The sequence below is a fragment of the Plasmodium berghei genome (genome assembly GCF_900002375.2).
Source record: "Plasmodium berghei ANKA genome assembly, chromosome: 13".
NCBI lineage: Eukaryota > Apicomplexa > Aconoidasida > Haemosporida > Plasmodiidae > Plasmodium > Plasmodium berghei.
Window position 1 is genome coordinate 1,234,442 of NC_036171.2, and position 13,331 is coordinate 1,247,772.

At 22.8% G+C, this 13,331-nt stretch overlaps 6 protein-coding genes across 6 annotated transcripts; 3 read left to right on the forward strand and 3 right to left on the reverse strand.

Moving 5' to 3' along the window:
* Positions 1 to 328: 328 nt before the first annotated feature.
* Positions 329 to 1,729, reverse strand: PBANKA_1330400 (DNA-3-methyladenine glycosylase, putative; the record flags this gene model as incomplete). The annotated part of the gene is made up of 1 exon (XM_034566910.1): positions 329 to 1,729. One exon carries the CDS (start codon positions 1,727 to 1,729, stop codon positions 329 to 331), a length of 1,401 nt encoding a protein of 466 aa, XP_034423460.1.
* Positions 1,730 to 2,670: 941 nt separating this feature from the next.
* Positions 2,671 to 4,296, forward strand: PBANKA_1330500 (WD repeat-containing protein 79, putative; the record flags this gene model as incomplete). The annotated part of the gene is made up of 1 exon (XM_034566911.1): positions 2,671 to 4,296. One exon carries the CDS (start codon positions 2,671 to 2,673, stop codon positions 4,294 to 4,296), a length of 1,626 nt encoding a protein of 541 aa, XP_034423461.1.
* Positions 4,297 to 4,932: 636 nt separating this feature from the next.
* PBANKA_1330600 (1-deoxy-D-xylulose 5-phosphate reductoisomerase, putative) lies at positions 4,933 to 6,420 on the forward strand (the record flags this gene model as incomplete). Its single annotated transcript, XM_034566912.1, has 1 exon — positions 4,933 to 6,420. The coding sequence occupies one exon, from the start codon at positions 4,933 to 4,935 to the stop codon at positions 6,418 to 6,420; it is 1,488 nt and encodes a 495-aa protein (XP_034423462.1).
* A 149-nt stretch (positions 6,421 to 6,569) lies between these two features.
* On the reverse strand, positions 6,570 to 7,469 carry PBANKA_1330700 (50S ribosomal protein L22, apicoplast, putative; the record flags this gene model as incomplete). The annotated part of the gene is made up of 1 exon (XM_034566913.1): positions 6,570 to 7,469. The coding sequence occupies one exon, from the start codon at positions 7,467 to 7,469 to the stop codon at positions 6,570 to 6,572; it is 900 nt and encodes a 299-aa protein (XP_034423463.1).
* A 1,101-nt stretch (positions 7,470 to 8,570) lies between these two features.
* Positions 8,571 to 10,106, forward strand: PBANKA_1330800 (DNA/RNA-binding protein KIN17, putative; the record flags this gene model as incomplete). Its single annotated transcript, XM_034566914.1, has 3 exons — positions 8,571 to 9,791; positions 9,914 to 9,962; positions 10,045 to 10,106. 3 exons carry the CDS (start codon positions 8,571 to 8,573, stop codon positions 10,104 to 10,106), a joined length of 1,332 nt encoding a protein of 443 aa, XP_034423464.1.
* Positions 10,107 to 10,781: 675 nt separating this feature from the next.
* Positions 10,782 to 13,313, reverse strand: PBANKA_1330900 (conserved Plasmodium protein, unknown function; the record flags this gene model as incomplete). Its single annotated transcript, XM_034566915.1, has 2 exons — positions 10,782 to 12,238; positions 12,524 to 13,313. 2 exons carry the CDS (start codon positions 13,311 to 13,313, stop codon positions 10,782 to 10,784), a joined length of 2,247 nt encoding a protein of 748 aa, XP_034423465.1.
* Positions 13,314 to 13,331: the final 18 nt, after the last annotated feature.

Consider the following 13,331-nt stretch of genomic DNA (forward strand, 5'->3'; position numbering starts at 1 on the left):
CTATGATTTAATTTGTATTCCTCATTTTTTGAAGAAAAAAATATAAATTGAAGTAAACTTAAATTGTTTAAAGGAAATAAGAGTTTGATCAATAACTTTAATTACCCTTCATACATAATAAATATTCATAAAAAAATGTAGTTAAGGTTGTAAAGTACAAATGTGGAATTTGCAAAACAGGGATGCCAAATTCTTAGAAATGAATTAGACATAACATAATACACTACATAAAAATAAAATATATATATTTTTTTTTTTCACTAAGACTTAATAAAATGAAAATTCATTACAAAATTAATATATGTATGTGATTGGCTAATAATTGAGTTCATTTGGGCAAAACTGATATGGATGGATGATTTTTTAAAATAAATCGATAATCATACAAAGCATATTCTTCAGCATAGGCAACTCCTATTCTTTTATCCCGTTGAACAATAGTATCTTGATTTTTTTTCCATTTCATATATTCAAAATATTTTAATAAATATATTTTATATTGTTTATATATGTCTATTATAAAATATTGGTCACTATTTTTTTCAAGGTTTAAATTTTCATAAAAATTTAAAACATCTTCAACTGATGGGCAAATAGATATAAAAAATCGACTTTTTTTTTTTTCATTCAAAAAATTATTAACATTATAGCTAAAATAATATTTCGGATCTATGATTTTACTAAAATTACCTGAACAGTCATCTTTTATATCCCAATTTTTACTATCATTTACTTTCTCTGCTTTTACCAAATTTTCTTGATTATTTTCTTTCGCATTTATTTTATTATTTTGATTATTGCTTATATTATTATCGTTACATATGTCGAAATAAAATTCTTTTTTATCATCATCACGCGTAACACCTAAGCATTTTGTTACACGCCCAGGGCCACTACCCAATTTGACTAGTTGTTTATATTTTATACTTTTAAAAATTGTTTCTAATTGTTGTAAGATTACTAAATATGTGCTTTTTTTTATTATTTCATTAGCACAATTTTTCTTGTCAATTTTTTTTTCCACATTCATTTTATCCAGCTCTTTGATTTTGAATTTCCGATTATTCTTTAAGTTATTCCCTTTTTGATTAATAAAATTATCGGAAGAAAATAAATTATTTATTTCATTTAAATCTTGAAATTTATTAAGGGCAAAAAACGGAATGTTGTAAATAGGCTCGATTGATCTTATTAAAATAGCATCTGGGACATTTTCAATATTTGTAACAATATTTAGACAATTATGCATACCATAACATAAATATACATAACTAATACCACCATTCAAAAACATTGGTATATTTCTATTTGTTTTTTTATTGTTATATGCATGTGATGCTTTATCATTTATACCGTTGTAGGATTCTAATTCGATAATTCTCGACCCACATAATATATTTTTATCGGGGTTATATACCCATAAAATGTGCCCAATTAATATTTCAGTTATTGTTAATACATTTTTTTGCAAATAAAATTGTTCGTTTAAAATTTCTATATTAATATTTTCAAAAAAATATTTTAATAATATATAAACATATGATAAATTTGATGTATCATCAATTTGTTTCTCTTTTTTTTCTTTACTAATTGTTGCTTGCTTTATTTTTATTGCATTATTTTTATTCACATTTTCTTTTTTATTTCTTTTTTTTTTTTCTTCATTATCTTCACTTCGTAATATATTCGAAGAAGAACTTTGGAATTTTGTGGCTTTCCTTTTTCCCATTGTTTTTTTCTAGAAATATCTTTATTTCATGTAAGACGCCAATGACTGTGATATTCCCCTCTTTTCAAAATAGTAAAAGACTGAGCACTTATGGCATATAATTTATGACATACTTTTTGGAAAAAGGAAATCTTGATCGCCTATTTATGTGCATGTGTTTATTTACTAGTGTGGGTAAGAACACATTTAGAGAGTAAAAAAGAGTCATAGGATTGACAAACTTTTTTTTTAATAAATCATAACATTTGTTCCATATTTGTTTAATAATTGACTTGATTTATATTTTTTTTTATTGTAATTTTTCTTTTAATTTGTGGCTATTTACATGACCAAGTCATATAAAAATAATTTTCCCTTTTAAAGAAAAAGCTAATCATAAAAAAATATATAATATAAACATACATATTTATTTATATGCACGTATTTATGCATATCTGGCTATGATTGAACAAAAATATAGTTTCCCGTTTTTTTTAATTATTTCATTTTTCGATAAACCTTAAGGATGTAAAATCCATGCATTATCATAAAAATATAAGTATATAACTATATAGTTCCATTTAACAATATTTTTTTATTATTTCTCAATTTGTAAAAAATAATATAGGATCACATGCAACGTTCTGTGACTTATATGTACAATTCAATCATATAAAACCAAACCGCTTTAACATAACTATATTCAAACTCTACGCTTTTAACCAAATAAATATTCTAACATTTTATGACAATATATATTTGGCTATTCAAAAATAAGATCAACGTAAACATGAAAGACGATCAACCCAATTATGATAATTTGATATCCTCGAAAAAAAAATAATTAACGACTAATAAATAGATAAACGAATATATATATATATGTAGATAGAGCAATTGTTGTAATTCAAAATATGCAATTAATTTAGTTTACAAATGGAAAAATAAATACATGATAAAAAATGGAGAGGCACATAAACAAAGACGATATAAAAATGAACAAGAGTGGAGAGGAATCAGGTTGTAATACTAATATTAATAATATGAATATATTTTCAAAAAATGATGAAATATTTTTTAATAATGAAAAATGTTATATTGTACAAGAAATTCCTTTTAACGACTTTTATAATTACAATTATGAAAGAATAAGAAAGTTTGATAAATTGGAAAAGGAGTCATATAATATAAATGGAAACACATATTCCTGTGATAATACACAAACTAGTACAAACAGTGAATATCCCACAAAAATACAATTTAATAAATATATTCAAAAGGAAAAACAAAATAACCAAAGTATATGCAATTCATCCGTTAATAGTGACGAAAATAATAAGGATGTAGAAAAAAACAAAGTTAAAAAAATAAAATTAAAAAACGAGTTTTTAAAACAATGCGAATTCAATAATGATGGAAGTTGCTATTATACAATTTCAAGTAAAAACAAATTACAGTTATATGCAACAGACATTACATTGTTAAATATTTTTTCGAATGGCAATAAAAATAATAACAACATTTTGGAAAATTTATATAAAAAATATAAGAATATGAGTGATGATGAAATAGAAAGAAGAAATAGTTCCTGGATAAATATGAATATTAATGGACATATTTATGATTGTAAATTTTATCCTTATTTTGATTGGAATAATAATAATACATGTTTTTTTGCACTTACTTCAAAAGATGTTCCTGTAAAAATATATAGTGCATATGATGGATCGCCTTTGATATCTTTTAAATTGTTTAACGAATCTCAAGAGTTGAGTAATTGTTACTCTCTTTGTTTTCATCCCGAAAAAAATTGGTTATTATGTGGAACAAAAAATAGATCAATAAAAGTATATGATCTTAACAAGCCAAATGAAATTTATGAAAATCGAATATTAGGAACAAGAAAAGGAAAAGGGCAAAAAGGAATAATATCAACTATTGATTATAAAAAAGAAGGTTATGGAAATAATTCTATATATGCAATTGGCGATTATAATGATATTTTATATATATATGCCGATAATTGTAATCACAAAAATGATTATATATTAAAATTTTCAAATAAATATAATTCTAACGGTATAACATGTGTTAAATGGTATGGTGAATATAATATTTTGAGTGGCAATAGAAATGGATCATATATATATTTATACGATATAAGAAATAATAAAGAACATGTACATAAATTTAACAGATATGCATTAACAAATCAGAAATATTTATTTGATGTACATAAAAATTATATTATTTCTGGTGATACTTTTGGATATTTAAATTTTTATAACATAGAAAATAATGAATTGGTACATAAACAGCTAATTAATAAATATTCTCCAATAGTTTCAGTTAATGTACATTCTACACACCCCTTTATATTAACAGGGTCAGGTACAAGACGGTTTTATGAAAATTGGAACTCAAAAATTGACATATCTTGTACTAGTCCGATATATAACAATACAAATATACATGAGGAAATTTCTTTTAAAGCCGAGCAAGATGACATACTTCAACATTTTCCTTCTAAATCACACTACATAAATAGTGTTTGTACAATTTTTTGTAAATTTTTGTGTAACATATAGTATAGCGATTGCTATTTTTGGCTTGTCGCCATTTTTTTTTTTTTTTTTTTTTTTTTTCTAATTATAACACACTGTTTTACAACTTTGCAAATTAAACAATCGAAAAAAATAAAATCGGAATACAAACGATGTAGTAGAATAAAATAGCATATCTATAATAATGCTATAGCTCAGCAAAAATATATATTCTACATTTTTTTTTTCCTTTATTAACTTTATTTAACAAATTTTTAAATATATAAAAATATATTCGCAAAGGAAATATATTTGGTAAACCCTTAATGCCACAAAGCCTATAATGCACGTTTTTTTTGCATGGGAGCCGATTAAAGATTAAAGAATACATGAAAACAGAAAAGGGAAAAAAATGACATATAAAAATTATTAATAAAGGGAATTGTGATAATAAGAAAGATTTATTTTTCACTAATTTGTTTTATTCGTTACGTTTTTTTTTATTGTTTCTTTTTTTTTATATATTTGTTTTTTTTTATCTAGTACATGTGCAACTTCCTGGGACGCCAACTTTTTCTCCTCCCCATATATTTTTTTTTTTTTCTTTTTTTTTAAATTAATTCATCTAAAATTGTATCCATCAAAGAATTTATTAAATTGAATAAATAAATAAATAAATAAATGAGAACGCTTATTAATTTGCGTACTCTTCCCCTATTGTTTTTTATATCGATCCTATTTTTACACAATAGTAAGGGTGTACATAAAAAAAAAGCGTATATCATAAATTATAATTATATTAGAGATCCAAATGGGAAAATAAAAGGAATCGTTAAGAATAATAACAGGCGTCGAGTAAAAAGTAGAAGAAAAGGGAAGCTAAAATATGGAATTGAAAATGACCCAACTAATATTATTACAAAAAAAAAACCAATAAATGTTGCTATTTTTGGGAGTACAGGGAGTATAGGAACTAACACCCTTAGCATTATACGAGAATGTAATAAAATAGAAAAACAATTTAATGTTGAAGCTTTATATGTTAATAAAAATATTGAAGGAATATATGAACAAGCAAAAGAATTTTTACCAAAATATGTGTGTATACATGATCCAAATAAATATGAAGAATTAAAAAAATTATTAGAAAACATAAAAAACTATAATCCAATAATATTAATTGGCAATGAAGGTATGAAACAAATATGTAGTAGTAATGAAATAGATAAAATAGTTATTGGTATTGATTCATTTCAAGGTTTGTATTCAACAATATATGCAATAAAAAATAATAAAACTATTGCATTAGCAAATAAGGAATCTATTGTATCAGCTGGATTTTTCTTAAAAAAATTATTAACTGTTCATAAAAATTCGACAATAATACCTGTAGATTCTGAACATAATGCAATATTCCAATGTTTAAATAATAATATATTATTAAAATCAAAATGCTTACAAGAAAATTATTCTAAAATAAATAAAATAAACAAAATATTTTTATGTTCATCTGGTGGACCATTTCAAAACTTATCAATAGATGAACTAAAAAATGTAACATCTGAAAAAGCATTAAAACATCCAAAATGGAATATGGGAAAAAAAATATCAATAGATTCAGCAACAATGATGAATAAAGGATTAGAAGTAATTGAAGCACATTTTCTTTTTGATATTGATTATAATGATATTGAAATAATTGTACATAAAGAATGTATAATACATTCATGCGTGGAATTTTTAGATAAATCTGTTATATCACAAATGTATTATCCAGACATGAGAGTACAAATTATATATGCATTAACATGGCCTAATAGAATAAGTACAAATTTAAAATCCTTAAATTTTGAAGAAATATCACCTCTCACTTTTTATAAGCCATCATTAAAGCATTTCCCATGTATAAAATTGGCTTATCATGCTGGACGAAAATCAAATTTTTTCCCAACAGTTCTTAATGCATCTAATGAGGTTGCTAATAACCTTTTTCTAAATAATAAAATTAAATATTTTGATATTCCAGCTATTATATCTCAAGTTCTAGAATCATTTAATCCTCAACAAATTTCTGAAACACCAGAGGATCTTATGAAGCAAATTTTGGAAATACACAACTGGTCCAAACAAAAAGCCATGGATATATATAATAGGAAAATAAGTTCTTAATTATTTTAATTGTTTTTATGAAATGGAAAAGTTAAATAGGGCACTAAAAAAAAAGAAAGAAAAAAAAAAGAAAAAAAAAAGAAAAAAAAAAAAGCAAAGGTATATAACATAATTATTTTTGTTACTATTATTTTATTTCGATAAAGGACTTATACCTCCAGAACAACACGAATGTGTGTATGAGGTTCTCGAATAATATCAGTTTTCCCTTTTGCTCTAATGTTAATTTTTTTAGTATATCCTCCCATATTAGCTTGAAGAATATGAAATACTGGTTTAATATTATTTTTTCCATATTTGCAAATAGCATTATGAAGGCATGATTTGATACATTTATATATGCTTACTGTATATTTATTACTTCCATAATAATAAAGAAATGCAAAAGCTTTAATTATAGGCATATATCTAATTTTCCATAATATTTTTCTAGTTTTAATAAAAGACATTCTTAAATATTTAGCTGTAGCGGATACTAATCTTTTTTTAATATATATAACTGGATTTATTCTATTTGTTTTAACTCTTTTTTTATGGTTTTCTACATTATTTTTTTTAATATTTCTATACATATTAAACAGTTCATTATATTTATTATTTAATAAAACTTTTTCATAATTACTTTTAACATTTTCTATATGTTTTTCTTCCCATTTTTTTCTTATTTTATCTCCTGAATACCATTGTTTTAATTGAAGGCCATCATCAACAAATAAATCCATATTATCATATACAAGATTGGAATTATTTTGTTCATTGTCTTTATTATTATTGTTAATTTCACTGACATTACTATTGGTACTATTACAAGCATTTGTTACATCATCTCTTATTTTGTTTTTTTCTTCTATTTCTGATATTTTATTTAACATTAAAATTGGTTTATATCTTATTTTATATGGTAATATTGTTTTCTCTATTCTATTATTTCCATATTTAATACGATTTAAAAACCTACTGTTATTATAAATAAAACTGTAGCCTAACAATTCCTTATTAAAAACTAACTGAGCAATAACCACTATAACGATTGTCATTAAACTATTCATCCTTCATAGCTATCCATGTTATACTTTTTTAAATTATATACAAAATAAGTTTTTTTTTTTTTTTTTAAATCTCATGATTCTTCACATTAATGCACAAAACTCCTCCACATTTATATACATATGTGTGCATATTTATAGGAGCTAGTTTCTTTAATAATAAACAAAGTAAAACAATAATAATTAAGGCAAGCATATATGATGGCATATTTCAAAAATGTAAGGAAATACGGAAAATGTGTTTTTATATCCCACTAAAAAAAAATATATCACTCTTCAATGACTGTTCAGTTTGTATAAGGTTCATACGAGAAATCTTCATTTGTGGGAATTCCGCATTTTATTATATTAAATAATACAAAAAAAAAATTATAATATATTTAATTTTTTTATGAATAGCTATTATTAATTGGTCGCTATTTTTTTTTTTATCTTTTATATTTTTTTTTCTCATAAATTCGTTATACATATATTTCTTTTAACCTAAGTATGCGACCGTTCCCCCCTCTTAAAAGCACGCCATTGCTAATTGTTATATATATAACATATGCAAGCATGAATAAAGGTTTCTGTGATAATGTATAATTTTTTCGAATGGAAAAAAAAAATAATATGTCGAAGAATTAGCCACATATGCTCACAAATAATTTGAGAGGTCATATGCTAAAAAAGAGAAAAGAAATAACCCCAAAAAAGTAGAAGAAATATATCATAAAATCGAAAATAATTGTAATTCCTAAGAAAAAAGTAGAAAAATAATAAATAATAAAACATTGTACAATTGTAGCAAACTAAACTCACGAATCCAACGAGTACGAAATAATAATCCAACAAAGGTTTATAATATAAAATGTTGCCAAAAAATTAAAACAGCCGTTGAAATAAGGAATATATACTATAAATATACTCATATTTCATTACTTTCTTAGCATACGCTACTGTATTATAACAATTGATTAAAAATATTTTTTTAAATATTGTATATAGCAGCACTTTATGAGACCATATACAATGATATATATTTTTTTTATTTAGCTAGCTATTTGCACACAACTATTAAATGGAACAAATATTCAAAATTTTCCTTAACTGTTAATAAAAAAAATGCCACGTGCAGAACCAGGAACGCCCAAATGGTTAGCTAATAAAATGAAGGCTAAAGGCCTTCAAAAATTAAAATGGTATTGTCAAATGTGTGAAAAACAATGTAGAGATGAAAATGGATTTAAATGCCATAGATTATCAGAAACGCATCAAAGACAAATGCAAATTTTTTGTCAAGATGCAAATAAATTTATGGATGAATATTCTTCAATGTTTGAAAAAGAATTTATGCGATTAATGAAAACAAAATATTGCCGAGCAAGAATTTTAGCAAATACTGTTTATACAAATATGATAAGTGATAAGACACATATACATATGAATGCAACTGTATGGGTTACCTTAACAGATTTTGTTTTATATTTAGGTAAAACTGGAAAATGCAAAATTGAACAAACAGAACGAGGATGGTATTTGGAATATATAGATAGGGAAAAAATTGAGAGAGAAAAAGAATTTAATAAAAAAAAAAAAATTGAATATTCTTATGAAGAAATGAAAGAAAAAAAAATTAATCAAGTTATTGACGAAGCTAAAAAAAAGGGACAATTTATTCAATCAGAATATACAGGTATAGAAAAAAAAAATGATGAGAAAATTATTATTTCATCAGTAAAAGCAACAAGCACAAATACTAGTATTAATCATAATAATGATGTTCCAAAATCGAATATTTTTTTGGATATATTAAAACAAAATAAAATAAAAAGTACAAATGATCAACTAAAAGCCGAAAGCATTAAAAAGGAAGAACCGTTATCAAAAGATAAACCACAAAACAAAAAAAGACCAATGTCATCATTAGAATTACTTATTATGGAGAATGAAGAAAAAAAAAAACTAAAAAATTTACTTCCAAATTTAAACAAAAATATCAATGCTAATAATTCCAAAACAGAACATGCACATTCTATAACCAAACATATGAATGAAAATCATGAAAAAAGGAAAAAAGATAAAAATAGTGAAGATTATGATATATGGATTACTAAAAATATTATTGTTAAAATAGTTGATAAAAATCATAAATACTATAAAAGTAAAGGAGCTATTATTTCAATATCATCAACTGAAAAAAATAAATGTGAAATAAAAATCAAAAACACAAACAAATATACATTAGCTTATCAAAGCCAAATACAAACAGTTATACCACAAATTGGACGAATGGTATTAATTCTTAAAGGAAACTATAAGGGATTAAAGGGGAAAATAAAAAAGGTATTTGTTGTGTGCATATATGTTCACATAGTTATGTCTATTGTATTTGTAATATTTATTTTTTTAACTAATACTATTTGCTAGCTAAAAAATTACTGTTATTTTATTTTTTTTTTTTCAAGATTTCTGAGGAGGATTATGCTGTGGTTTCCGTTTTGCATAAAAACTCAGGTAAAATTTTACTAAAAAAAAAAAAAACTTATATATATGCACAATATATAAATGTTTACATATGGCTATTTTTTTTATATAGATGAAATAATTGCAGAGGAGCATATGATATTTGATGACATTAGTAAATTTCAGGAAAAATGAAAACAACATTTTATTATTTATAGCAAGTATATATGTTTGTGATTATGGGGATATAGTATATATATTTTTCCCCGTCTAATTTTTTTAATTTTAAATGCTTTGTTTTATGTAGTTTGTTAGTTTTCATTTTTTTTATTTTTTTCGTTTTAAAATATATTATTTCACACACACTATTTTATTTTTTTTGTCAGTTGAATATATTTAATTATATGTTAATTGCTAACAAATTTTTTGAATGTTTTATTAAAATTATGGGATATTTATTACACTATGTTGTTACTTGCTTGTGTGCATGTAATATTATTTCCATTATTTTAACAATAGCAAATGTGAAACGAATAAATATGATTTTTATTTTCAACTTAAAAATTAATGTTCTCATATTTTCAAAAAAAATAAAATAGAGACCTTTATAACACGGCCATACATATATGTATATACATTGGAATAATTCATTTAATTTCAATCTAAAAATTTATTTCTATGATGTTAAAAATATTACAAAAAGCATGTTGATAATGCAATATGGCAAATATGTAATATGATCTATAAGTAGCTACTTCTAAAAAAAAATTTTATATGTTTCCATTTTGAAATAATTTTTTTAATATAGAAAATATTATTTAGGGGGAAAAAATGAAACAATCTGATGCTTAATAAGTTCATTATAAAAATTTACTTTTTTTTATATTTGTCTTTAAACGATATAGATGATTTACTACTTTTTAAAATATTATATTTTGCATCTCTCGATTTTGTAGTATGATTTTTATTGCTATCATTTAAAAATGTGCAAGAATTTAATGGAATATATTTCATTAGTTTGGGCTTTTGATGTTCAGGCGAATTATTAACAAGCCAAGATGTTAACAAAGAATATATTTTTTTAGTATCAGTATAATTATTTTTGTGTGGTGGTTTAGTAAAAGCTATTTGTCCACATACTATTAAAATTTTTTTAAATTGTTTTGATGTTATATATATACTTCCTTTACATTCATTTATAAATATTTTTTCCAACTCATTTTTCGTAAGTAGATTTTTTATAATTTTATAATTTTTAGTAAAAGTTAAAAATAATTCTAGATTCATCATTCCTTTTGTTTTATCTCCATTTATTTCAGTATTCATTTTTCTTAAATTATTATCATTTTCGTTATTAATATTTTCTTTTTTGTTTCCTTTTTTTTTTATTTGATTATCTGTAATATAACATTTAAATATGGTTTCAAAAATATTTTCCGAATTTTCATTTTCTTCTTTATCTATTTGTTGATTTTCTGAAAATATTTTTGTCAATTTATCTTTATCATCTTCTATTTCACTATCTATAATGTCATTTTTTATTTGAAATTTCTGTTCATTTTTAAATAATTTTATTGTTTGAGTATCATTATATGTGCTCGTATCTTTTTTTATATATTCATAAAGATTTTCTTCATCTATCTTTTTCTCTTTTTTTCGAATTGAATTTTCTGTGTCTAAGTTTGAAACAAAACTAGATGAAATATTCTCGGATTTTATAACATTAGAATAAATTCTATTTTTTTTTTTGGATAATGATTTATTTTTATCTGTCTCTATTTTTTCAACATTATTATTATTATTATCAGATGCACTATATAGAGATATACCCTTTTTGGAAGGAAGTACTTTTTTATTTATATTTTTGTTTGAATATATTACATCTTTTTGTTCGTCCGATTCATCTACTGAATTATAATTATATTTTTCAAAATTTTTAATAATTTCTTCATTATCTTCTTCAGAACTATTACTAAAATATATTTCTTTTTTTTGCATTATTTGATTTTGACTTTCTTGAATCTGTTCTTTTTGAAAAGTCAAGATAGAATCCTTTGTCTTTTTTTCAATTAATAATTTTAATATATTTTCTAAAAGTGATATAATTTCTTCAACATATTTCTTTTCATATATATCTAAATTCTTTTTTAATATTTGTTTATAATTATTGCTATTTTCTTTTATATATATATATAGATTAAAATTTTCATTTAAGTTTTGATAAACAAATGAGCTATCCGAGCAACTATCATGAATCTTTTCTTCACATGAAATACTTGATAAATCATGGAATGAATTTATAATACATATATTGCTTTCAATAGTTCCTATCCAAGGTAAATAGTAAATTATAATCAGAAATATAGTAAATTATAACAACAGTATAAAACTTATATTTGTAGTAAACTATAGCAAATAAAATGGATTATATAATATGTTCGTTTTTTGATAAATAAATTCAAATTTTCTTTACATTTGTACTTTTTATCGAAATAATGATCTATTTATTAATCAGAATTTGCCTATTTCAAAATACACACTAACAAATTTATCTGCGTTAATATATTGTATACATTTGACACAAATAAAAATAATGAGAAATTCAAAAATACCTAAATATTTAATATTTGTTGGAATTATTTCTTCTTTTTTTTTTTCCTTAATTAAGGAAAAGTTCCTGGGTAGTTTTTTTTGGGAATTTTCCTTTTCATTGTATTCAACCATATTTCCAGCCTCCTTATTTATTATTTCATATATTTTTTTTTTTTCAAAGCTATTATTTTTTTCTATTTTATTACATCCCATAAAATTTTCTGATAATTCGTCTTTCCTTTCGTCTTTTTCTGTTTCATCTACTGCACAATCATCTTCTTCGTTTTTGCTTTCACTATTTTTTTCACTTTTGTCCATGATAATCGTTTTTGCTGCACTTTCGAGTTCTACCATCTGTTGTTCTGAACAATTTGTATTTTCAAAGTTTTCGAAAATAGATGCATTTTCTACTGGTATTTTATAAGTCTCATTATTGTCAATGATTATTTTTTTTTCATCATATAATATATTAGAAATGTGTAAACTTTGTTCATTTTTTTTTTTTTTTTTTTTTTTTTTCTTTTTTTCTTTCTTTATTTTATCCCCCAAATTTTTATCATCAATTGATATATCAGATTTTTCATTTTTCTCATTTATATTTTCTTTAATTAATTTGTCTACATTTGGTTCCTCCTTATTATTAACTATCGATTGTTCTATTTTTTTATTTATATGTTTTTTTGTTTTTGTAGAACTAGATGAATTATTTTTTCTATCATAACCTATAGATTCAACTTTTTTATCATTTTTTTTTTTTTTTTTTCTTTTTTTTTTTGCACATATTTTATCATCTTCTAAATTGTCTAACATTAGTTTATTATATAACGA